Source organism: Bombus pascuorum, chromosome 12 (genome assembly GCF_905332965.1).
Source record: "Bombus pascuorum chromosome 12, iyBomPasc1.1, whole genome shotgun sequence".
NCBI classification, from domain to species: domain Eukaryota; kingdom Metazoa; phylum Arthropoda; class Insecta; order Hymenoptera; family Apidae; genus Bombus; species Bombus pascuorum.
Window position 1 is genome coordinate 11,839,863 of NC_083499.1, and position 26,702 is coordinate 11,866,564.

General features: G+C 29.4%; 6 protein-coding genes across 12 annotated transcripts in view; 3 read left to right on the forward strand and 3 right to left on the reverse strand.

The window, feature by feature from the left end:
- Positions 1–1,438: 1,438 nt before the first annotated feature.
- Positions 1,439–6,640, reverse strand: LOC132912966 (serine/threonine-protein phosphatase 4 regulatory subunit 3). The gene is made up of 5 exons (XM_060970820.1): positions 5,072–6,640; positions 3,327–4,925; positions 3,096–3,247; positions 2,586–3,015; positions 1,439–2,486 (listed from the first exon to the last, which is right to left on the reverse strand). Exons 1-5 carry the CDS (start codon positions 5,267–5,269, stop codon positions 2,400–2,402), a joined length of 2,466 nt encoding a protein of 821 aa, XP_060826803.1. The 5' UTR covers positions 5,270–6,640; the 3' UTR covers positions 1,439–2,399.
- Positions 6,641–7,919: 1,279 nt separating this feature from the next.
- On the reverse strand, positions 7,920–15,968 carry LOC132912874 (E3 ubiquitin-protein ligase synoviolin A). 6 transcript variants are annotated; one of them, XM_060970661.1, is made up of 9 exons: positions 11,234–11,385; positions 10,857–11,090; positions 10,642–10,734; positions 10,406–10,558; positions 10,052–10,342; positions 9,765–9,979; positions 9,426–9,643; positions 8,931–9,336; positions 7,920–8,850 (listed from the first exon to the last, which is right to left on the reverse strand). In XM_060970661.1, exons 2-9 carry the CDS (start codon positions 10,983–10,985, stop codon positions 8,550–8,552), a joined length of 1,806 nt encoding a protein of 601 aa, XP_060826644.1. In that variant the 5' UTR covers positions 10,986–11,090; positions 11,234–11,385; the 3' UTR covers positions 7,920–8,549. The 6 variants fall into 6 exon arrangements, with proteins under 6 accessions (XP_060826644.1, XP_060826643.1, XP_060826642.1 ...); XM_060970660.1 differs by lacking the exons at positions 7,920–8,850; positions 8,931–9,336; positions 9,426–9,643; ... (2 more) ...; positions 10,406–10,558; positions 10,642–10,734 and adding exons at positions 13,412–13,772; positions 13,854–14,178; positions 14,258–14,330; ... (1 more) ...; positions 14,804–14,999; positions 15,081–15,968 and having other exon boundaries at positions 10,993–11,110; positions 11,234–13,329; XM_060970659.1 differs by lacking the exons at positions 7,920–8,850; positions 8,931–9,336; positions 9,426–9,643; ... (2 more) ...; positions 10,406–10,558; positions 10,642–10,734 and adding exons at positions 13,412–14,178; positions 14,258–14,330; positions 14,402–14,573; positions 14,840–14,999; positions 15,081–15,968 and having other exon boundaries at positions 10,993–11,110; positions 11,234–13,329.
- Positions 11,655–26,702, forward strand: part of LOC132912882 (26S proteasome regulatory subunit 4) — a 51,582-nt gene continuing 36,534 nt past the window's right edge. The window contains exon 1 of the mRNA XM_060970681.1: positions 11,655–11,669. Within this exon, the coding sequence (XP_060826664.1) occupies positions 11,661–11,669 (9 nt within the window). The 5' untranslated portion in view covers positions 11,655–11,660. The remainder of the gene's footprint in view (positions 11,670–26,702) is intronic.
- LOC132912885 (aldo-keto reductase family 1 member A1-like) lies at positions 17,093–18,899 on the forward strand. The gene is made up of 7 exons (XM_060970684.1): positions 17,093–17,247; positions 17,347–17,435; positions 17,553–17,717; positions 17,792–17,995; positions 18,069–18,185; positions 18,261–18,655; positions 18,727–18,899. Exons 2-7 carry the CDS (start codon positions 17,373–17,375, stop codon positions 18,773–18,775), a joined length of 993 nt encoding a protein of 330 aa, XP_060826667.1. The 5' UTR covers positions 17,093–17,247; positions 17,347–17,372; the 3' UTR covers positions 18,776–18,899.
- On the reverse strand, positions 18,107–21,728 carry LOC132912880 (DNA replication licensing factor Mcm5-like). 2 transcript variants are annotated; one of them, XM_060970677.1, is made up of 8 exons: positions 21,485–21,728; positions 21,135–21,390; positions 20,507–21,011; positions 20,075–20,421; positions 19,566–19,999; positions 19,232–19,503; positions 18,923–19,155; positions 18,107–18,771 (listed from the first exon to the last, which is right to left on the reverse strand). In XM_060970677.1, exons 1-7 carry the CDS (start codon positions 21,634–21,636, stop codon positions 18,926–18,928), a joined length of 2,196 nt encoding a protein of 731 aa, XP_060826660.1. In that variant the 5' UTR covers positions 21,637–21,728; the 3' UTR covers positions 18,107–18,771; positions 18,923–18,925. The 2 variants fall into 2 exon arrangements, with proteins under 2 accessions (XP_060826660.1, XP_060826659.1); XM_060970676.1 differs by having other exon boundaries at positions 18,107–19,155; positions 21,485–21,727.
- Positions 22,089–25,712, forward strand: LOC132912878 (homeobox protein 4-like). The gene is made up of 3 exons (XM_060970674.1): positions 22,089–22,296; positions 22,838–24,909; positions 24,999–25,712. Exons 2-3 carry the CDS (start codon positions 22,861–22,863, stop codon positions 25,212–25,214), a joined length of 2,265 nt encoding a protein of 754 aa, XP_060826657.1. The 5' UTR covers positions 22,089–22,296; positions 22,838–22,860; the 3' UTR covers positions 25,215–25,712.

The window sequence follows — 26,702 nt, forward strand, 5'->3', positions numbered from 1 at the left end:
ATGTGTACATGTGAATGTCTCTGTGTGGGTACGAAATTTAGCTTTCATAGCATTTACGATCGCACTGTTTACTCTAGTATCACTTACAATTAGATATCGATTCATTTTTTGTTCTTCTTTTCAGTGTTCTTCCCCCTACTTACAGACCTCTTTAAAGTACGTTCAATGCAAGATCTTTACCATTTTTTCTCGTCTCCTGTTATTATCGAATAAATCACGAATGTTATGTAAAACACATAAAGAATAACATTACTCGATATCCTCTTAATTAATTAATTGTTAACTTTTCCTACGTTTCACTCTCACCCTTTCTCTCGCTCATACACACGCACACACACTTTCTCTCTCTCTCTCTCTCTCTCTCTCTCTCTCATGCATACTCTCCCTCTCAGTTTCTCTTCCTTATTTCATGGTTAATCCAAGTTACACTCTTCTCTTTTCTTTTTTCCATTTTTTTCTTTCTTCTTATGTACAACATGTATATCACTCAGCTCCAGCGAATTTGCCTAATTTGATATTCACAGGTTTTTTTCGCTTGCGTTCCGTGATTGAATTAACTTCTAAGATTCCTCATCTTTCTTTTAATATCATAAGTTAATATATATGTATATGTGTACATAAACGGTACGTGTATGTGTGGTATTTACGAAAAATGTCCAATATACATATACAGGTCTAAAGCAGTCTTAGAAACTCTGTTCAGGGTATGTGGGGGAACAACGTGAAAAATTTATACAGTAGCTTATAATACTTCTGCTCCTCTTTTGTTTGAGTTAACTCAATCAAGATATGGAGGCACACGTTTCTGAAACAATATTAAATGTTTAAAAAACGAGATATGAAATGAAAAAATGTTCCAAGGAAACTCATATTGACGTAAATAAAAAAAAGGAAGTTAGCTCGGACTCTTATAATACCAGCATTCTCGGTTGTGTATCAGTAGTTAAAAAATTAAGTAGATACTCTTATCTGGAGCTGATGTAGATCAATCAACTTCCGTTTCGATCTTGATATGACGTTAACGCGCCAAAAATAATCTTTTACTGAGCATCGTTTGCATGATTTTCATCGGCGTCGATGACTTTAAAATTTCAATACTTCGTTATTATGCATTTTCTTTCTTTTTGTTGCAAAACAAAAGGGGACATTTATATCGAAAATAATTTAGATGAAACTAGACAATAGAGAAAATATTATACATAATGAAATCTTGCAAGGATAAATTTGCACAGATATATATACTTAATATTCCTCTTTTTTTTTTTATCATTTCTTTACAAAGTACAATAATACCAAGCTTCTATTCTTACCCATATTAGTTACGAATAATTTATACCATAGTTTATATTTAATACTCGAGATTGCAAAACACTTTCACATATACTTTTTTTTTACATCGAGGAGTGAATTGCGGACATGAAGTGCAAACTGGTAAATATACACAAATCAAATATGTTTATTGTACAATTTCTACTACTTACATTGACAACCGAAAAGCTCGTTCAAAGAACCTTAATTGGGAACTGAATTTGTAAAGGAATCGCATTTTTCTGCTTTACCCACGAGAGGTTGTTTTACAATCGTTACAAATATACATATATATACAAACTAAATACTATTTCCGTTAAATTGGATAAAGTTTCATGATGTCTGACCCCCTTTAGGGACAGGTCTTAATTGCCCATCACACGAATAAGAAAATTTATGGATGGCAAAACAAAACACTTAGTTGTTTTTGTGCGGTACATCATGTACTTTTACATGTGATTTTTTTTTACATAATAAGTTTCTTCTTAATAGATGTAAATATGACGTATAGTCACAATTTCAGTTATTACATGAATCTAAGCATATGCTTAGAAACTCTGTATTTGTAAGAACCACTAGGCCTGGCTAGAGTTTCTTAGCCTATTCGTGAAATAATTTCTTCTAATACATGGGGTGTTTCCAGACGACGTGGAATGGACTATTTCTTGTTAAAATCTTATTATTTTTAACATTTATGTGGTCATATAATATTATGCCACAATTTTATGATCGTATCTTATTTAAAGAAAGTTCTCTCTTTCTTTATATCGCATTGGTTCATCATCTTTTTTCTTTTAATCCTAATTATATATATCCCATTTCTTAGACCCTTTCACCCACCTGCGTTCAATACCGATCCTTTCGTACATTTATACACAAAAGCACAAAGAGGTATGTCATTTTCACCACATTGTGAACACGTATCCTCGTTACGTCCATGCACTTAAAGAGAATAATCCTTTATCTGTTATAAAAAGGTTTACAGTACGATCTTTTCTCTCAGTCGATTTCTTTCTGCAAGTAGAAGGGCCAGAAATGGTATAGCAGCAATTAAAAATCACAAATTTCTCAGTTTTCTTCCGGTTTGCCTACTATGACAATCTTTGTCGTTTTGGAGATGGTGTTACTTCCGTATCCTCCTCCTCTTCGTCTGAATCTCCTTCATAATCGACCAAACCCTAAAAGATGTTATTAGCATTAGCATTATTAAATACGTGTTTTAAATTAAGGATATAATTTCATAGATAGATGTTCTTAAAAGTGAAACAAGACATTACCTTCTTAAACAGTGCAGTTCCAGCTTTCTCTACTGTGCCGATGGTTGAATTTGGATTTACTTCAGAAGTAATAGGAGATTCGTTTGTTGTTGTTGTTGTTGTTGTTGTTGTTGTTGTTGTTGTAGTATTATTGATTTGTGATTGTTGCGAGGTAATATTATTGTTAGCCGTATTATTGTTCAACACGGACTGCTGTTGCTGCTGTTGCTGATGATGACTTTTAGAATCTGCAAGGGCGGGATTAATCGCAGAGTTTGATGTTGATGACTGCTTTTTCGCAGAAGCCGGAGGCACAAGATCTGCTGCTGCTGCGGGTACGACCGCCTCACCCTCGTCAAAGTCTTCCTCTTCGTTGAACCACATTTCCTCCTCTTCGTCTAACTGTCTCTGGTCCCTTCTGTATCGACTATTTCTCAATATGGATGGAACGCTAAACAAGCACGATCAAATAGTATATGTTACTAAAAATTTCTTAATTCATATAAATGTCGTTCGTTAACAGAAATATACCTGTCAAGAGCTGCTCTGTCCCGATCCTTTAACTTGTCTTGATGCTGTTCGTACCTTAATTTCAAAGCTTTAAATGTTTGTACATAATCAATCGCTTCCAATTCTTTCGAGAAATTTTCAACAACGTGCGAACATAACGATTTAATATCCTCCTACAATGAAATTGATCGATGTGTCAGAAATAAAACATGCAACTTTATAAAAGATTTTATAGTATGTATGCGTGCTTACCAGTTTAATAAATTCAAACATTTCAAGAATAGCAGAATCCAACAAATTATATCTACCATTATTTCTCACAAATGCATCAAATACAGGCGCAAATAAATTCCCTTTAATAATATATCTATTGTAAAATTCATCCTTCAATGCTACAATTTTTCTCATAAACCTTAAAGCACACAATACTAAAAACGTGTGTGTTGATTTCATCAAAACCAGTATTCGTTTAAGCAGATCTTTGTTCAGTATGCAATTCTTAATGTGGTATGTATGATGCTCTACACAAAATGATAGTAACTCTAAGATCAATCCTAAAAGCTGTACCGTTCTGTAATCCTCTCTTGCTGGTCGTTCTCCGATTGTGTTTGCTAATAATGGTGCTATCAATGTTCCAATACTATTCTTGTAGAAGTAATTTAAGAAATCAGTCTTTTCTGATTTGTTAACGGAAGCCAACATGTTTTCTGGATCAAGAAGCAGGCGTAATACACCTGCTAATTGTACAGCTCCACCCAACTCTGGGTCACTATCGCCAACGAGTTGAGCAACTATTACATTTATTAACATTTGGTCCTGTTCTGTATTATTTATTTGTTGCAATGTATAATCTCGCACAACACTTGGAGAATATTCCACAATATAAGTCAAAATATCTATACTGGCTGTTTTTGTTTGGGCATCATTCATTGCCAAAGTAATTTCTAGAGCAGGTAAAATACCAAGTGCTGTTAAAGTTTTATAAAAGGCCTCCTTTCCTTGTGGTTGTAGATTCTGAGAAAAGTTACAAAATTCTTTTAAGAAAAGAACTAGATCTCGTCTCTTACTATCTGATGTTGCTTCGTCAGTTAATTGGTGAAATAGTTCAGTAAGAAATTTCTCATCATCCTGTATCAAGGTCACTATTTCGACCTTATTAAAAAATATAAAGCTACTCAATGTGTTTAACATATTATCTTCGAATACGCTCGGAGTCGGTAGAACTACATCCTGAATGTATTGAACTCGATACGTCTGGTGAATTTTAGCTAATAATTCAGCATTTGTAATAGGAATTGCTTGCTTAAATCTGGCTAACTGTCGAAGATATTCTCTATGCCTTTTTGGCTGAGGTAATGTTGGCTCGTATTCCAAACATCCAACAACATCGAAAATGATATCTTCGCTAAACATAACTTCAAATAATGTATTCTTATTAAGTAGGAAAATATTTTTAAATATGTCATACAAATGATGCAATCCTTCAATGTTTTCTAAATCTTCACAAGTATGAAACAGATTTAATAGCTTTTTGATATAGCCTTCTGATTCCAAAGCCAGTGCTAATTTATCTTTCCTCGTTTGTGAAGATAAATAATTTCCTATAAGTTCATTAATATCTTCCAATCGACTTAACTCACACGGAGGCAATTCTATTGGAGGAGCAGCATCAGACATATCATCAAATCGTTCATCTTCTGACTCTTCGACAATATCTTGAGTAATTTCTACAGATGGATCTTTTCCTTGGACCTGACATATTTTCTCCCAAATTTCATCACAGCCAGCCTTTTCTTGAAAACTTAAGGCTAAATCAAAATTTTCTCCTTCTGACCAAACTATTAAAGTATCCTGAAATAAAAAAACAAATAGCGTTTTATAATTTGATTAATTCTCCACATGTTATTTACTGTACTCTTAATTAAAATTGTTACACGAAAAGTTTGTTTAATTAAATATTGAATTAAAAATTTATAATGATTTCATTATTTCATTACCTGTTGCTTCTGATATGCTGTATCAGGTAGTATTCTACTTTCCAACAAAACTGAACCATCACTCTCTGCTCTGACTAAAAGTGAAATTCCTTTCAGTCTATCTATATACGAAGAAGAAACGTGACCTGTACCACGATCATCCCATTGTCTATCAACATTAAGTGCATATAACTTCACTCTTCTACGTGTGTCCGTCATATTGTAAAAATTAACTTATACACACTATTTTATAATATCACCAGCTACCTTGCATCCCTTTAAATTTCACCAACTCTTTGGCTTTTTAGATATACTTATGAATGATTCTCAACTCTCTGATATATCGACAAATGCACTGAAATCTGCATATATCGATCTGTCAGTTACTCCTTTGTAACCCATTAAGGCTTTTTATTACAACATTAATTTTATAAGACAAACACACCTTTAAATATATATATGGTTCTTTTAATGTTCCGATTCACATACATAAGATTATTTTCTTTTCTAAATAGCTTGGGTAAAACAAATGAAGTAATTGTTAATTAATAAATATACCATAAGGGATCTTTATTCATTTCTAATAACAATTGTTGACAATTTCTACAGACTTTATCAGCCTATATGTCCTTTCTTAGTTTTTCCCACTAATTCTATAAAAGACCTCGTTTACGAAGTTACACAAATATTAAGAGTTTCGTTACTAAAATTATTGAGATAAAATTCAGGTAATGATGATCTCATTTAGTTCACATCCCTTCGAGTTTGATTGACGGGATAAGATTGTTTACCGTAATAGATGTTTATGCGCTCTTCGTTGCATAAGCCTGATTCTTGCGCCAAGAAAACCTCTCAGGACGCGCGGGAAAACTTTACGTCGTGCACGTTTTCGTTATCACGTGTCGTGTATAAGAAACGCGATTAAATCTCGATTGTTCCTTGAGTCATTCGGGTAGACCAGTTTGTTGTCTGTAGAAGGTCAGGAGAAAATTTTGTTGCTGGGAAGACTGCACTCTGCGTGCTCTCTCACCGCTGTGTACGGTTCCCGCGACGAAACCAAACCCAAATTAAACTCAATCCTCTTGTAATAGAAATACTCATAAGTACACGATTACTTTACTCGATTTCTTTCGATCACGCGATCATCGACCATTGCAATCCTTTCCTTCTTATTAAGCAAGATCACTCTAAAATTGACATAGACACTGAGCAGCCACAACACTACACTCCGCCATGTTAGATCACAACAACGCGCTACGGGGTTCGCCTCGTGTATCTCAAGGATTTTAGCGCGTAATATGAGAGAACCGTATTTTAATAAACATTACTTTCATTATTACAATATATAAACTGTCCTTAAGCTAATTCAAGATTAAATATGAAATGTTAAATTGTTGATATATTAATTAAACGTTTCAATTATTGATATCATTCACTTGTCCATTTTGTATCCTTAATCAATATTAGTTCATTCCTTATGTTGTATAATAGTTAATTTATTAGTTCATTTCACTGTTACTACTAAAAAATTGATGCGATTTTACACAAAATTGTATTATTTATCTCATGTCTCTCTTGTTTTCTACTTTCTCTATTCTGTGTTCTTTCAATTCACACACACACCACACAACACACACACACACACACACACACACACACACACACATAGATAGATAGATAGATAGATAGATATAGATATTTCGTATGATATATGAATGATATATTATATCATAAACTTACTTTACATAGATTTTATTTATATAAAAAAAAAATAATATTGTAATATTTACAATTGATTAAATATTGTATTGTATATTTGTATATTGAATATATATATATATATATATATATATATATAACATATATGCTTATCGGCAAATTAATTAAACTACATTAATTAAATGAAAACTAAAGCACAAAAAATAAAAGAATACATTTGATCAAAAATTATGAAGAAAAAGTAAAAATATTCAGATACCTGAAATAAAATTCAATATTAGAAAGTTTTATGCAAAGAATTACATATATTAACAATAATACTTATCATTTTATAAATAATTACGTAGTAATAGAAATTTTTTATGAAGTCTGTATGATTTAAAATTTTATATTTTTAAAACGTTAATACACCTTTTTCTTTCCTACAATAATTTAAATTACAAATAGTAATCATTCACACAATAGAATTTGATCTCTATATTACAGTCCTACCGAGCTTGCGCATTTCCAGTATGGAAAAATAAGGTTATAATTATCTTTCCACTGATCGATAACATTTAATGAACAACAATGATTATTTATTTATATCCTTTCCGATATTTATAAATGTTATGATCACAATTATGTATATGATAGTTTTTAGAAATATATGAATATTTTCGCAATTCCCTTTAGAGGGAAATTGATTATATCATACTATTTTGCTAACAAGTAACGAAATATTATAAAACACGGACTATTGTTTATCCAGTTTTTATATTTAGATCAATATTTAACATCGTAATTTATTGAAATAAATGTAATACTCTTTTTTTTTTTATTTGTACTTCTGTTTAAAATTTTCTTTTGTACGAATAAAAACTATATATATATATGTGTGTGTGTGTGTGTATCTTTTTGTACCTATATATATTTTTTATTAATTATATTTATACACATATATATACTATCTATTTTTAAATTTAAAATAATTACATTTATAGTTATCATGGAACTTCATATTAATTTGTCCCTATAAATAATATAATTTATTTTGTACTTATTTTTATCATCTTATTTAATGTGTTTATTGTTCAAAATTATTACAAATAATTTTGCATATGTTAAATTTATAAATGTACACAAATTTACATGATGGAAACAAAAGCACTACTAAATAGACAGATAAATTTATTACTCATAATGAGAGTTATTTAAAACAATTATTTTACAGTCATGTTATAATAACTGACATTACCACTCCCATGTACAGATACAAACATTCTTAATATGTAATAATTAGTAAAATCTGTACATTAGCCTGTATGTAGCACAAACAAGACTGATAGGATGCTTCATATAAGTTATATTTTATGATATAGAAATTGTGGGATAAAAATGATAAATTAAAATCACTTTTAGATAAAGCATACAGAAACAATTTAATCGATACAAAAATTATTTTTTTACGAAATATATCGGAAAAACACATCGTAGAAAGGATATATACACTCATACTATTTAAGGAATAAGAACTAGTCATAATCTGCATGACTTGCTTCATGAACATTTTGCTCCTAAAATAATCTGCGAAAAAAAAAAGAAAGAAAAGGAGAATTTATCATATTATTTCCTTTAAATGATTAGTTGATATTTTGTGATTATTAATATCATAGTATCAACTTCAACTTTCAAGCTCTTAATCATAATTGTTACATCTTTTTTCGAATATCAATTGTATCTGCAATCAGGCCTGTTATTGATCAAGGTACAATTATATTACACAAATTATCACATAATTTTACGAACATTTATGAGCTGAAAATTTTTGTAGCCTACGTCTTCGCAGCATTTCTTGTTCACTTGAAGATTCCGTGTCATTCCTAATTGATGATTCTGGAATTACATCATTACCGTTTATACCTGATAACGTATTTACATTATCATTAGGAGAATTTGCAGTAGGAACATTCATCTCAGCGTTATCTTGCAGTTGGTCACTGTTAAGTTCAGGACATGCAGTTTTAGATGTTCCTTGTTTTGCCATTGAAGAAATATCTGTTGCAACATTCGTGTTATTTGTTGCAGTTGGCACTGGAATACTGCAATTAACATGTTATGAAATAACAATATTAATTGTTATTTTTAAATTTTATTAAGCTGCAAAAAAACTCGTACATACTTAGCAGTAACAGCTGCTGTTTGATATTGATTCATCATAGCATTGGCAACATCTAATAGAAGCTGAACTCTTTGCAACGTTTGTATTCTAGCTTCAACGGCTTGTCGTAAATTACCTTCCATTGCTCTAAGTTCTTCTTCGCTTAATTCTGTAAGGTTCGGCGGTGGCGTAGGAATAGGAGGCAACGGTACCATAGTTGGGAATGGTGGAGGAAACAACGGTACACCACTAGCTGCCAAATTTTGAAATGAGGTTGATGCAGTATTTGGCCCACTATTTTGAGCTTGTTGTTGCTGTGTTGTCGCATTTGAAACTTGTTGTTGTTGTGGCTGTTGTTGCTGTTGTTGTAAAGCTGCCGGTGCCCCTGGAGCTTGCATCCCAGCCCAAAATGCTGGGAGGACTTGAACTTTATTGACATATAAACATTATTAACATATAAACATTAGATTTTTTTTCTTAATGTGGACACGTAAAAATAACCGTAAATATACACACCAATTGGATTAAATCCTGGTGCTTGTGGAGCTTGAGGTACTTGTGGTCCTGCTTGTGCTTGATTTTGTTGCCTATTTCCTTGATTATTATTAACAGGTCTTAAAATATTTAAGCGGCATGTGGGGCACGTTTGTTGACGTTGGAACCAAGAACGAAGGCAGGCAGTATGAAAAATATGATTACATGGTAACTTTTTACTTGCCGATACCATTTCTTCCCTAAAATATTGTATATTTTTATTGAATGTTGTACAATGTTGTAATATGTAGTATATTTTTAATGTTTTATCAATATTTCTGAGAAGTTACATTTTTTAATGAATTAGTTACTTTACTTTACCTGCATATAATGCATACATTATCAGCAGCAGCTAATTCTTCTGCCGTAGCATCTGGATATAATGTATTCATATTTCTGATAGCTCGACGCGACATTACAATATCGTGGAACGCTTTCCTAAAGTCTCTCATTGTATAATACATTGCACGAAGTGCAAACAAAGGTAAAGTATATAATTTGACCATCAAAGTGACAAAAGCAACATATAAAATAACCTGAAAGAAAAGATATATTAAATCAGTAACTTTATAAATATTTAATGAACATATCATATCACTTTATCCCACCTTTAACAGCCCAATTATTAATTCTGTGTACAATAAAAATACTGGTTTATTGTCCCATGGATTTTCACTTTGCAAATCTATTGTATGCAATATATACTTTACGCTAATATTGAATACAACAGTTAAAAGAATGGCATATTCAAAACCAAAAACAAGTTGCACTGAGGGACCTTTGGTTGCTGTTGTGTTATACGCATAATGAATCATGGTTAAATTTATAGCAAATAATAATGCCAATAGAGTACCAACTCTAAGATGGAATAACCAAGTTATTACAGGACTTCTTTCCATCTGAAAATAAATGAAACAAAATATTATATATGAAATATATATCTAGTTACTTATGTTACTTACATAATCTACACGATCTTCTGCCAACCAGTGAAATGATTTCAAAAATAAAAGAAGTGTGAATAATGCTATGAATTTTGGACTGAAGTCATCTCTAAATACTGTAAATGCTAGACAAGTTTCAGTTACTGCATACCATACTTTTTCCAATAAATGCTGTAAAGAAATAATTCTTAGTATATGTATATTTATATGCACATTTTTTAACTTTGATGATAACAAATACATTATATATTTACCTCAAGTTCAGCAGCACGTAGGGTACCAAAAAATATCTTTCGAAAGAAAGCATTTATCATAAATACTAGAATCAAACCTTGTGTATAGATTACCTAAATTTCACATGAGAAAACAAACGGAAGAATCGTTAGAACATTCAGAAATATATGTATATGTATAATCAAATATAACGTTTATAAACAGAAAATTTTAAAAAGAAAACATCGAAACTTACCGTCATACTAGGGTTGGATTTGGTTATGTGAACTACTGTTGGATAAAACTGTTTTCTTTGATAATACGCGTTGCCTATCACAGCACATGTTAATGCTGTGCTTATTAACATTATTCCAGCCTCTCTCATCTTTGTATATATTGTTTTTTCAGCCCAAAGGCTGCTCTTTCCGAATGTTATATTCACTGACACTTATTTCACCAACAATTTACGTATCAACAGCTGTAGATCCGACTAGAATAAACGAGGCGCTGCTATCATAACGACAATATCCAAAACTATTAACTTTGCTATCAATGAATACATTTCCACGATATTTTATATAATAAAAAAAAGAACAACCATTAAATGTGACCTTGTGTGCATATATATCATACCTTTATTATCTAAATATCGAAAAGAATTTTACGAAGGAAATAGAACTTTCGTGTCATAATTGTATTGTTTGTTTGCAACGGCGAACGTGTATTATTTTTACTTGACAATTCCAGATGGAACAGACGGTAAAGTGTGATTGGTGGAATGATAAATAATTGTCTACAATTATGTTATATATATTTAAACCACGCAGAATACAACAAATTTCATTTTTGTACTGTAGTTTTTTAATTAAATTTCATATTCTAATAATAATATATATACATATATCGATATAACAATGGATATAACTTTGTGTAAGTTTTATTTATTTATGAACAAATTACATGTGGTTCATAAAACAGAAAATACAATATTGTATTATAAAAAATTGCGGCAGTATATTTGTATTTTTTACGTTGTGTATAAGAAATTCAATCTTTAAAAATGGGACAAGTTTCGAAATTTCAAAAAATAATATTGCAATTAAAAAAATACACGTTTGTACTTTGCTAAATGTATGTAAATATATATGTATATTAATAACACGAAAACAAGTACAAAAGAACATATATATATATATATAAATACATAACTTCTTCAAGCAAAAATATTTGTCTAGAAAAAGGTTCTATATCTTATAGTATTAAAATGTATGATAAAATCATTGGTTCAGTATGTTTATCACACACCTATGTTTTCATGTAACATATGTAAAATACTATTCTGTATATTTATGATAATTTATCATACATAGAAGTACTATAACTATAGTATATATAGTAAGGATGTGTTATGAAAATAAACTTTTTCTCTAAACTTAGTTCTGAGATTCTAAGTTGTAAGACAATCTCATAGTACTTCTATCAATTTATAATTGAAAGTATTGCAGAATAGACTTTCTTGAACACATTTCTGATAAATTTGTACTTTAAATTAAGAGTGTCTACTGATATTTCTTGGCGTCTTTAAAATACTTTTAGGACTCTGATACTTTGGAGTTCCTAATTGACCAACAGCCTTTAAAGGTGTCCTACGAGAATCCACTAGAGGTCTTCTTACTAATGCTTTGCCACTTTTAGGTGTTTTTACAGTTAATGGCTTCTTAATATGCGGAGTCTTACACAGCACGTTATTATCAACTTTATAGATACTTATTCTTGAATTCTGTGATATCATATCCATAGGTACATTTTGCATTAAAGGTGATGTTTTAACAGCCCTATTTTCTTTTTGATGAGTGGCTGCGTTGCATGTCATAAAGTCTTTGGAAATACAATAACACATTTCAATATCCTTTTCCTTACTTTCGGTTTCCATCATAGTACGAGAAGGAGAATGTTTTGATATCAATTTTGAATTTCTACTTTTTACATTTTTATTTGATTTTCGACACAATTCTGTCCGTTCACAATTCTGTTTTATATTATTCATGCACTGATCATCCTCTGTACTAAGTAGATCGTTTTTCTTGTTTATGGTAGTGTTTTGAGAGTGTACTTTTGCCGTGCACTCATCAAATAATTTAGCTTTAGCTAGTACCATTCCTGCATTCTGAGTTCTTAATTTTGCGATAGACGCACGACCAGTTTGAGTAACTGGAGATTTCGTTTGGTTTGTTGATCCAAAATATCCATCTGCATCCTTCCAGGATATAAGAGCTTTCTTTTTTTCTTCAGATTTCGGAATCAGTTTACCTACAGGTGTACTGTTTAAAATCATATTTTGTTGGCTATTTGTCTTCTTCAGTTTTTCAACTTTGCTATCGGAATACGTGGCCGTATTTGTAAGTTCATCACCATGAAAAGACGATACTCGACGTACCGTCGTGATTGTTCTATCTTTCACCGATTGAAAAGAATTCTGATTGTGTTTTTTTGTATATACATTTGAATTTTTAAACTCATCGCATACATTATTTAATATTATATTATCTCCTTTTTCCCAAAGGGAAGTAGATATAGGTCGTAAGTAAGCATCGTCTTTTGTATAATTCAGTGAAAATGTTTCCTCATTATGGGAGTAAGCATTGTTCAAATCTTGATCAGACTGTATATGTGATTGCAAATCTGATCCACGAGAAATGTGCCACGAAGCAGTTCGTCTAATACGTTTGCTAAAAAATAGAAGAAATAAATTGAAGATTGTAAATTACAGAAACATGCTAATTTACATAGCTCATAAAAAGTATAATTTACCTCATCACTTTTTCTTGTGATCTCCTTCTTAAACTTCCTATTTTTCGAGCACTTGGAGACCTGATGATTTTGTGTTCATCTGATCTTCTAATTTTAAGCTCTTTACCAAGTTTTTTAGCTAAGTAGTCTGTTGTTACTGTACTTTCAATACTAGCTTCTTCCAATGTCCTTTCATACGCAGTTTGTACTTTTTTCACAGAATGCAATAATAGATCATCATTCTCCTCACCATTTCCATTATTTACACATTTGAATTCTTGAGAAAGACGAGATTCAATTGCTAAAACTCTATTTTTTATTTCTTCATATTCGCTTTTAGGTATCGTAACGTATTCCTCTGACTGATTATCTACAGATGTGACTTGAACATGTGAATATGTTTCAAAATTATTTACAGTTAATCTTCTTTTCATTGGGTTCATTCGTCTTTGTTTATAATTACCTAGATCTTTTAATTCTTCTGAACTTGAATTTAACTGTGTGTGCCATTTACTAGATTTAATATCATCTTTTGTTAACAAGACCTGCTCGTCACTATCATCTGATAAATTAACATCTGCATCACCAAACATATTATTATACTCTCTGTGAAGGTCGTTTGATACTTCACTGTCTTTTAGAATTAATTTCAAATGTGATGAACTATCACTATATGCTCTGTATGTCCTTTGTGAGTCACCACATGAGTCACAAACAGAACTCCAACGACGTTCTGCCTGAGTATCAAAAGTATTCTTACATGAGTCTGTACTTTCATCAACAATTTTCTGCAAATATAAAAATATTATGTAGATTGTTATAATCAAACTTGTTAAGTCATGAAATAAATTATTCTCATGTTCTTACTGGCTTTCTTGGTACAAAACGATCCAAACTAAGCCTAATCTTTTTAGATTTATCTGCTTTATCTACAACTCTTCTGAAACATAAGTTTATCATATAAATTATAAATGATAATTGTTTATATTTATAAAAGAAGTAAATACATACTTCTTCTTTGTACTTGGTGGATCTATATAATCAACTTTCCTTTTTTTTGTGGACTTAGTATTTAATGTATGTACTGAATTAGCATTTTCAGATATCCTTTGACTATCACATGTGTTACCATCTTCAGATGCAGCATTTTTGCCAACAATCTTCTTTAGACCATTAAACATTCCTAAAGAGAAATATTTAAATTTTAAAGAATTCTATGTAAATAAAAGAATTCTGATCTGTTAAGTAATCAAGTTAGTAAGTTATTTAATGATATATTTGTTAGAACATAGGTTTATGTCTATTAGATAAAATTTTCATTGCATGCTGTTATTATGAAACTTCAGTATTTATGTCAGTACAGCGTAACTATAGTTTGGAAATAAATTACTATGAACAGATCGACAGACATACTTAGATTGAGGTTGGAGGCACTTAGATGTGGCTTACGTGTAAGACTTCCACTGCGATGTTTCTTTTTTTTGAATTTTGAACGCAAATGATCAGATACATCTAACTCATTATCTGTACTGCCAATTGTTTCCATAGAAATAGCTTGTGTTATATGATCTGGTAAAATACCAATACTTTCTGCATTTTCAATTAAAATCTGCAATATTTCCAGATTAAGCGAATGAAGTTATCTTATGTTAAAATTAACATTCTTCTTCAAGACAAATATACATATCACCTTAACAACAATTAAGTGTAATTCAAGACGCATTTGCACAGCAGACATAGTGGTTTCTTGCAGAGGCATTATATTTGGACCAATAACTTTTGCTAAATTATCAATGCCCATTTTATTTTGTTTCTCATATTGTGCTACTTTCTTTAAAAATTCCATAAAAAATGCCAGAGTATTTAGATGATGTGGTGGTAAAAGTATACAAGCTAATAACAATGCTTGTACACAATAAGTTTTAAGCATGACACAATGTACAAATAAATCATGGTACATATACGGAATCAATGGTTCTGGTAAGTCTCTGAAGAATGTTTTTAAACAATTAGCTACATCAATGGCATGATGTTTTTCCCCTAAACTGCCACCATTATCTAAACGAACTATCAATTCCTTTTGTCTAAGTTGTGATCCTGCTTTTCTGAATAATCCTTCCTGAGTGATATACTTTTCTAAAAATGTGGATGCATGACTCACAAAAACAGGCACATGCACAATGGCACCAGAAGATAAATTCACGACATCCAATGGTTGGTACAATAAAGAAGTCTTGAAAATTTTTTTCAAAATGCGTTTCCCGTCGGATCGTTCTGTTTTAAACATATTTTTTTTAAAACGATGCTTAACTCCGTAATTACGAAGATCACTGACAATCGATTGATATACTGTTTCTTTATGTAGAACATCGTAAATCAACATGTTTGTAATTTAAAGATAGGAATTATTTGATCATAAATTACAATGAAATCTTTAAAATAAAATTTTTTGCTTGTGAACTGGGCAAGAATAAAATACAGTTTTCATATTTATACAAACATTATCAAGTACGTACAGTTATATTAAAATTATCATATAACTGACATACGCCATTACCAACTATACAATATTACTTATAAAATAAAATTCGACATTCTAATATACTGAAAGAAAAATGAAACACAAACTCAAATTCGACATTAATATAAAATGTTAAGTTTCCTAATTTATTTAGAAAATGAATACAGCTGTTTATAGTATAGTTATACATTATTTTAACTATAGAAATAAGTATATAAAAATGTATCATGAAATAAATAGCAGAATAAAATTCCCAAATTTATAAATTATCCCTAGGCTGCGGATGCGTATGAATTTATGAAAAATTTAAGTCTATAAAAATGTACAGAAAATAAAACAAATTCTCTCTAGATTTCATTTCTTTAGTTGTGTTAATAACAATAGCAATTTGTATAAACATCCACGGTCTAATTATTATTAACATATTACGTATCTTAATTATCTTATCATAACTTAAACATGTATTATTATGTATCAATTTTATACAAATCAGAAGTCGTAAATACTATTTTCGAACAAAATATTTTTCTCATGTTTAAGTTCTAATTCTCACCATTAATTAATCCGTTGTAATTATAATTGATATCAAATTAACAGTATTGGATATCAACTCTATATTTTAACTTATCTATGGTATTAACGCAACGCGGGAAGATAATTCATGTAACTTATTTGAATCTTAAATATTTATGATGTTTCATTCTGTTTCTGTTTGCACTGCTTAGTAGGGATATAATCTATACAATTTTTAAAAACTTATCATGTTTCCAATAAACATGCTTAAATATCATCAACATTTATTTGATAAATTCACTAGCCGATATGTGAAACATCAATTTATCAATTGTTTTTTCGTAACAAATCAACAGCAACGTTTGGTACTATCATTACGTACGTTATCTTTTTAATCTATTTAAAATTTCTATATTAAGTTATTTATATCGCATATTTTTGTTAGTATAAATATAGACATAAAACTAGACTCGTACGCAATATATTCTGCTACCGGTTATTTTAAATTGTCGCTTATATCACTGTGTGAAACAATATTTTGAAATAATTTTAACACAAGAAACAACAAAAATCCAATTTCTATCTAAATTGTAATATAAATAACAATTTTCTAGAACATTTTAAACGATGTTAGCCGTAAAATTTACCGCAGATCAATAAACGTCTGTTGAACTTATATATATACAACTCTCTTTCTCTATAAACGTGAACTTATGTATTCAGAACAGTACAAGTCTGATCTAACTTTAGAAATTGATTTTGTATCCAAATAGCGCTTCTACAAAGTAGATAATTTATATATATCTAAAAATAATAGTTTATGGTAATCTTGAAAATTATTGTAATAATATGACAACATAGCAATATTAAAAGGATATAAAATAATATTATTTAAATAAATTTTTACAATTATCTTTTACAGCATTAAACCAATTGAAGAAGGGAAATATGCAAACAGTACGATTGTTATCAGGGTATGATATGCCTACTGTGGGTTTGGGTACATGGCAGGTGACTTAATTATTAGCTTATTATTTAAATTTAAGGGTCTTTTTTAAATGTTTAAATTAATTTACATTTTTCATTTGAACTTAAACTTAAAACTATAATGTTGCATACTTTCTGAAGGCTAAACCTGAAGAAATTGAGAAAGTTGTAATAGCTGCTCTAGATGTTGGCTATAGACACATTGATACTGCATTTAATTATAATAATGAAGAAGCAATAGGAGCAGTATTAAAAGAATGGTTTAGAAAAGGTGGGAAGCGCGAAGATCTTTTTATTACTTCAAAGGTAACATTTAACATATATTAAAAAGATAAATTATACATATGTAAAGATAAAAAAATATTTAATTACTTTTTTAGTTACCTAATTTTGGTAATCGACCATCAGATGTAGAGAAGTTTATTAATTTATCACTGAAAAGACTTGGTTTAGATTATTTGGATATGTATTTAATCCACATGCCTTTTGCCTTTAAATTAGATGAAAGTACTTGTACCTCAGCAATTAATGAAGATGGAAGTTTTATGTTGGATCTTGACACAGATCCTGTTTCAGTGTGGAAGGTTTAATTCTATAGCACTATTAATGAATAAAATGTTAGTAACTTATAATTGATTGTTTTCTTTAATGTTTCAGGAAATGGAAGAACAAGTAAGAAAAGGTCGTACAAAGTCTATAGGTTTAAGTAACTTTAATGAAAAACAAATTTTAAATATATGGGAGAACGCACAAATTAAGCCAAGTAACTTACAAGTAGGTTTGACATGTAAATAAATTTTATGACACTTGGCTTTGATATAGTTTCGTAATCACTTTAATTATTATTAGGTGGAATTACATGCATATCTGCAACAAAATTCGCTACGGCAATTGTGTCAAACGCACAATATCATTATAACAGCTTACAGCCCCTTGGGATCACCAGGAGCTAAAACGCATTTTCAAACGAAATATAATCATAAAGTTGAAGATTTTCCAGATGTTCTGGGACATCCAATAGTACAAAAAATAAGCGCAGAACATAAACGATCACCAGCACAAGTGTTACTACGTTACTCATTACAATTAAATGTTGTTGTAATTCCAAAAAGTAAATCTCCCGAGAGAGTTAAGGCAAACATTGACTTATTTAGTTTTTCATTAAATGAAGAAGAAATGAAAATTTTGAGTACCTTAGACAAAGGCGTACGTGGAAGAATTTTTAATTTCTTGTTTTTTAAGGGGTAAATATATTTATTAAAGATATTTTATTCCAAATAACGTGAAGATATAAAATCCCTTTGATTTCTTTTAGGGTCGAGAATCATCCACATTATCCATTTAAGGATGAATTACAGTCCTAAATAAAAAAAAAAAAAAAGATTATTAAGGTGTAGTTCGAATGTATGCATATTTATACATTGAAAATGCATGAAATATAGTACAAAATGAAAGCATATATATAAAACGAATAAATATATAACACAAAATGCAAAGAAAAATGTTATTACATTTCAGTGTAATCTGTACAACATTTTACGTTGCATACGATGCTGAAGTTCTCCACGTCGTATCATTGTATGTATAACTTTGTAAATAGCACGTTCTGGATATGCTTGTTTTACAAAATCTTTAACAATATTTTGCTCTGATACTTGATTTCCAATAGGAAATCTACGTTTCAATTGTTTTTCGATACGTGATAACATTTCATGATCTTCATCCGAGGTAAATCCTTCTGCACCTAAATTTTTACATGTGTTTAAAATGAAGTACAATAATAAGAAATACACGCTACCAGTTACTTCATTATAGATTACCAGCTAAAGACCCTGACATTGCAGCATCTAAAGTAGATACTTGGAAAAGTCTAAGCGCTTCGTTCACGTGGATTTGTGTAGCAAAAGGTTGTAAATGCATTTTAGCTAAAGATTCTGAAATTCTTATAACAGCTTCCAATTGACGAACTGTTATGGGAATAGATAATCTCTTTTCCATATCTTTCTCATGTTCTCTGGTACTAGCTCGCATTACAACATAACGATGTTTTAATTTCTCTCCTGCCTCTTTACTAAGTCTTGGACCGCAACGACTATAAAGGTATATCAATTAATGACAAATAAATAAAATATTTTAAGCAAAAAATAACCTTACGTTCTACAATAGTGGATATATTTTTTTAAAATGTGCAGTGGTAATTCTCCTTCCGCTAATTGTTCTGTAACTTGACCAGCATTGGTATGGATATTCATTACATGTTTTGCTAGTGTTACATCTTTATTTTGCTCGTGTTCATCTTTAACAATAAATATCATGTCGAAACGCGATAAAATTGTTGGCATAAAATCAATATTTTCTTCTCCTTTTATCTCATCCCAACGACCAAATATCGAATTTGCCGCTGCTAGAACGGAACAACGAGTATTTAATGTTGTAGTTATTCCTGCTTTTGCAATGGATATTGTTTGTTGTTCCATAGCTTCATGTATTGCCACTCTATCATCCTCTTTCATTTTATCAAATTCATCTATGCAAACAACACCACCATCTGCAAGAACCATAGCACCTCCTTCCATGACAAAATTCCTCTACAAATCAAATAAAACATTTTAATAAATGTGAAACAAATATTTGATATTTATATGTTAAAATGATCAACTTACTGTTACTGGATCTCTTAAGACTGATGCTGTTAAACCAGCTGCTGAACTTCCTTTCCCAGATGTGTAAATTGCAATTGGTGCAACTCTCTCTACAAATTTTAATAACTGTGATTTAGCTGTACCAGGATCACCTAACATTAAAATATTAATGTCTCCTCTCCTACAAAGTCCATCAGGCATTCTTTTTCTAGAACCACCAAACAATAGGCAAGCTATAGCTTTTTTAATATCCAATGCACCAAAAATGCTGGGAGCTATACTTCTTGCAATTCTTTCATATAAATTAGTGTCCGAAGCAAGACGTCTAAATAAATCTTCTTCTTCGTTTGTAAAGCATGAATGAATACCTGAAAACCACAGAAATTGAATAAAAATATTATAAAAAAAAAAAAAAATAAATTCATTGCATAAAGTTATTTTATGATATTTTACCACTGCCTGTATTTTCTCCATCTATAGAAATACCAATAACCCTCATATATGGCGCTCGAACACCAATTAATGCTTTATCTCTTCCTCTATTACCAGTTGTTTTAGTAACTTTCTTAATTGAATATATGCCCAAAATGAGAACTCTATTGCCTGGTACAATTCTATCACATAAATAGCGATCACAATACAATTGTAAATGTCTTGGCATTTCACCCTGTGGAATTTGATCTGGCAATTCTTGCAATTTGAGAACTTGAAAATCAACACAATGACATTTATCTGGCATTATAAAAAATGGATCCAGAGGGCATTTTGGCCTTCCTGCTTGTTCTGTTGTACATTTCCTAGGCAAAACATATCCTTCTAAACCAGGTTTAATTGAAATATTAGTTTGCATGCTTCTACAGGAACGACATTGTATAGCAATTTTTGTTGCTTTTGCCCGAATTCCAGATGCAGAAACGATAATACCAGGTATTTTAATAAGTTTAGAAACTGCATCAGGCTAAAATAGAAAAGTTTAACCAATGTCAGATATCACGAATTTTAATGTTATATATAATATGAAAATTACTTCATCTTTTTTAGCAGCAAAATTGTCTTTTTTAAGAATAAACTTAAATCATACTTTGATTCCTCTTAAAGAACTTGGATGTGCATCTGAAGATAATAAAATTTGTATGTCTTCAACTTTTTCTTCATCTGGTGGTCTCGGAGCTGTAAGTTCATCCGCTAAATCTTTTGCAGCTTCTTCCAAGATAGGTAAATATTCAGTTGGATGCTTGTAAACTTTTTCTGCGAGTGATTCATCAAAAGCTGCCAAATCTTCTAAATTAATTTCTACCCAATATTGACCCAAATTATAATTACGTTTTAAAATATCTCTAAAAAAAATTATTATATTATTAATATTATACAAAATTTACGATATAATTACCAAATTTATATACATTGAAACATTATAATTAATTCGGGTACCTATATTTGTAATTAAAGTTTCCCTCGTGGAATTGTCTAATAAATTCCATAAACTTCTTCTTCGAATATTGAAAATTAGTTCGCGTCTCATTAGATTCACCTACTGAGAAGTTATCGGAAAAGAATATTCCTGGGTCATCAAATCCTTCCATTATAACTTTATTTTTTGATATTTTTGGAAGAAAATATAATTGTGCAACACACTAAAGGAAAATTTGGCGGCAAATATTTTGTTTGCATCCTTTGAACTTTCTTTCGACATAGAATAAAAAAAATAGAGATACGACACTTTCCATGTTTCTGTTATGAACTTAGGAATTAATAATTCTTAGGTCTATGGTTTCTATATGCTTATCTCACCTTATTTATTTCAAAATATGTGTATATGCAATAGAAAGTAAATTTAAAGTAAATTAAGTAAAATTGAACAAAATAAATATAAATTAAATAATATTTGTTCTATAATTCATAATCGTTAAAAGTTTTCTACATTGACAGTATTGCCATTCGATACATAAAGACAGGTTAGGTTATCTAGATTATTATGGACTTCTCAATCTACTGATCTATGGTTATGGTTTTTAATGTAGAGTTTTACGTCGCAATTCGCAAACTAAAATCCATGTGTTGTTATGTTATCTATTTTGTGGTTTATTACATGAATGTATAAAATAACAAAACGAATGCTTTTCATTGTTACATAATCATATGTGATTTATGTAAACGAAGGTTGGTATACGATACGTAAATTATATCAAGCCTTTCGACGAATTGTTATTCAATAAACTGTGTCAATTAAACTTTTAGCTGAGGTAAGTTATTGATATAGTACTATATTAATAGTATTAGTGATTTTAAGATTATTATTTGGAAATGATTTGATTACAAAGAATATGGATTGTTCATTGGTATGGATTACCAGCTGAGTCTATTGTTTTAAATAAAAACTTAAATTTATGTGTATAAATACAATTCTAGTCAATAGTTAGTTTGACAGAAATTTACTAAAGTGTTAGTTTTTATGAAATAAATAATTTATTCTCACTTTCATTTCTTTTGAAGTATGTTTATTAAAATGACATTTCTTAAATTCTTATTTTAAAGTTTTTCGTTTTATTTAAAAAATATAATTATTTCTACATATTCAAAGTTAATAATAATAATAACAAACGTAACTTTTATAGATATCTATCTTTAATATTGAAAATTTTTACCTTTATGTATGATAATTCTTAACATATGTATAAGCAATAATTAGTATAAAAAAGTATATGTCATATTCTAACTTATAAATTTTTTATTATTTAATTGTTCTTTCACATTATTACTTAATATTTTATATATATTTTTTAGATTCATTTGTTATTTACACAAAAATGCCTCCATATCTAATGAGAAAACGTACTTTACCAACACAAAATTCTCAAGAGTCACAGTTAAAAGAGCAAAGTTCAAATCCCAAAGTGAAATCTAAAAAAATTGTTACACGTAGCAGTTCTAATATGAATAAACAGGATTCAAAAAGTAAGAAAAAGAAAGTTATTAAACAGAAAAATAAAAATACTTCGAATTCAAGACAAATGTCTTTAAGAGAATCATTTTTAAATCAATCTAAAGTAAGAATTCTACGTTCTCACAAAAATTCTAAAAATCCCACAAATAATAAATTAGTGAAGAAATTATCTCCTAAAAAAAGAAAGCCACCCATTTATAAATGTGATTCACCAGAAAGTCCTAAGGAAAATACCAATGAAATATATGAATTTAAATTTGATGTTAATGATTCCACTGAAAGAATACCAAAAAAACGAAAAAAAGGAGCTACTATTAAGAAAACAATAGTAAAGCGGAAAAAAAGAAATGTACCAGTAAAACAAGTTAGCAAAGAACAATCAACTGGTAAACCTGAAAAGATCAAGAAAGCAAATGTTGTTAAATTTGAAGGTGGTGATCATATAGAATCTCTGATTAAAAATAGAAATGATGTATTAAAAGAGGAATTAGTGGAAAAACCTAAAACAGATGTAGACGTGGATAAAGAAGTAAAAGATTTAGAAAATATAGTCAGAAAAGAAAATGCTGATAAGACAGTTACAAAACCTACAATTTTATCGATAGAAGATTTAAGTGATAGAAGGATTTCAATAACTAATATTTCAAAAACATCAGCCTCACATGATTTTAAACCATTTAGACCAACAAATATTTTTAATAACAAATTAACCATACAAAAAAAAGATGCGCTTAATTATTCTTTATTTGAAAAATCTTTGTCACCAATTGTAAAATTAGTAGAAGATCCTCAAATATCCTCTAGTCCCTGGAGAGTAGCACCATTACTTACATTTTCTCAAGTGAAAAATGTATTTCAAAGCACACCCCAAAATGATAAGTATGATATTATTAATAAAAAATTCTTGCAAACATTAAATAATGAATCGAAACAATCTGGAAATATAGCAAAAACAAGAAATAGTTTACAAAACAATAATGAAAATATCAACATAGAAAGACACATAAGTAATAATACTCCTAAAAGAAAAAATCTTGTAAATTCCAGAAAATTTGGCACAGAAATTACAAATATAGATCATTCCTTACAGTTTAAGTCTTCAATAGAACAAATAAATGAACGAATACCAACTGAAACTGAAAACATTCAGCCAAATACTACCAATGTAACTAATATATTTAAATTTGATAATAATGAGAATAAAACGAAAAATGTATTAAGTCCAAAGAATGGTTTTAAAAGAGAGGCAACAATGGTTAAAACCAAAATAAATCAAGGAAATAAATTAAATATGCAATTTGATAAAGAAAAAAAAGAATATGATTCTCAACCTGGACCATCAGGTTTACAGGACTGTTCAATTTCTAACAGAGATAGGGTATTCAGACAATCAAATTTAGATAATTTCTTAAATGTAATGGAAATGCCACAGAGTACTACAATCAAAACACCTCATGGAATTTTCGATGATGCACAATCAACACCAATTATTAGTAGAACCCTGAAAAAGGCTAATGTATCTACTATGGAGTTAAAAAATGCATTTGGTTTTAGTGATAATGATTCTAATCAAGAGGAGTCTCCTATTAAGCCTAAAAATGAAAGAAATAAAAGAGAAAAACCCATTCAAACAGATACGGGACGACACAATATAAAACCTATTAGATTATCAATTGGTGAAATAAAAAATAAGTTACTAACTAAAGAATTGAAAGAAGATATACACAATAAAGAAAATATATTAACTGAAAAGAAAGAAGTACAAAAGCTAGAGGAAAAGAATAAGAAGTCAATTGAGATTGTTAACTTTTCTGATACATTTGATGTTTTATCTGAAACAGGTGAAAGATCAGTAGCTTCTGCACATAGTATTCCGCTATTTGCTGATTTGGAACCATCTCATTTTACACAGGTATAATTCTATAGTTATTATTATATGAAATTTTTTAAATTATTAACGATACGCTCATGCAAAAATGTATCTGTATATTTATATTTTAGCCTCCACGACATTCATATAAACGAAAACGTGACCTAAGGTTCAATTTTTTGGAAGAAGAAGATGAAGAAGAGGAAGAAAGAATAAGGAGCTCTGGGACAAAACGAAAGAAAACTGATAAATTGAAAAAGGACCAAGAAGAAAGATTATTGAAGTGGGTTCAAGATATTAACAAAACATTTAATGAGATAGACCAACATGAACTTGTAGTTGAATAAACCATTAACTATCATTACTATTGTATTAGGTAAACGAGAAGGTTTATGTCGTTTTCATTAATAGGAATAAATGATGCAAATGACACAAACTTTCTTGGTTATGTGATAGAAAGATGAGATAACAGTTACTAAAACCTTGAAAAAATTTCGTTAATAGTCTTATGTCTTTTTATCTATACATGTTTTATTATTACTATTTTGTTCCCTAACAATATATAAATTTATAAAGGAAAGCATTTGTATGATAATGGATACTTAATGATTTTATACTTAGTTAAAGGATATCTTTATGTTTTCAGTCTATATGCAAAATTATCTGAAAACATTTACTCACATAATTTAATATAGCTATATACTGGTATTTGTATAAATAGTTTTTACATAGATTATATACTTTTTACATTATTAAGATAATATAAATGTACAAAATAATATAATACAATAAGTGATATAAGTGATAAAAGTACTAATAAAGAATATAACTATTTATATCTTTTATATGCTTGCATATATTATTTCAATAATAATAATACATAATCTAAAATAAATAATTTATATTTCGACACTTTTGTTTACTATCAAATCGGTTTTTGAACAATTTTTTTTCATACATTTCTTATAAAAAATAAGTTTCTTAAATATTCATTAGATATCATTTAATATCGTCAATTCACATTGAAATATGTTCTACTTGCATTAATAAATATTTTATATAAACCTAAGCATTTAGATATTTCTCTACATCCATTGTATATGCGAATATATTTATAGATATTTATAATATACATTATGCATATATGTACATAAACGCTGATGCATGTGTGAAGTATTAAAATCCCTTGTAAAACGCAAGTACCCACATGCTTATATACATCTATACATGCTTTATGTTTCAACATAAATTAGAGTTTGTACATTGTATATTGTACATCGTATACAGTTGTGTATTTGTATGCGCGCGCATACATAAATACTTACTATTGGACCTGATTTCCACCAAACGCTGTTACATTGATACAGCTTTTAAAGAAAATATTTAAAAGGACACTACTGAACATTTTTATTCAGTGAGTATTGCATAAAAACTCCTGTATATATCTCTACACTATGAACAATTATAACTTCATTAATTAGTTGCTAAAATATTTATATATGTAGGTTACAAACACATAAAAAAGTTATTGACTAAAAGTACACTTCTGCGTCAAAGTAATATGCGATAAAAAATATTCATTAAATATTTTACTGAGAATCACTTCCAAATTATGAATTATTGTTCATTCATTAATTGTAACGGTATTACCAAAAAGGAGAAGATAAAAGTGCTAAGTAAACCAGATTTAATTTTTTTAATAGAAATTAAAATGATTTTTTCTGCTAAATATATCCTTTCTTTAAAAATAATTCAAATTAAGAGTAAATAGTGATATGTCTTGTATTCATAAATTTCATAATCATTTTTCACTTCTATGATCTATATAATAATAA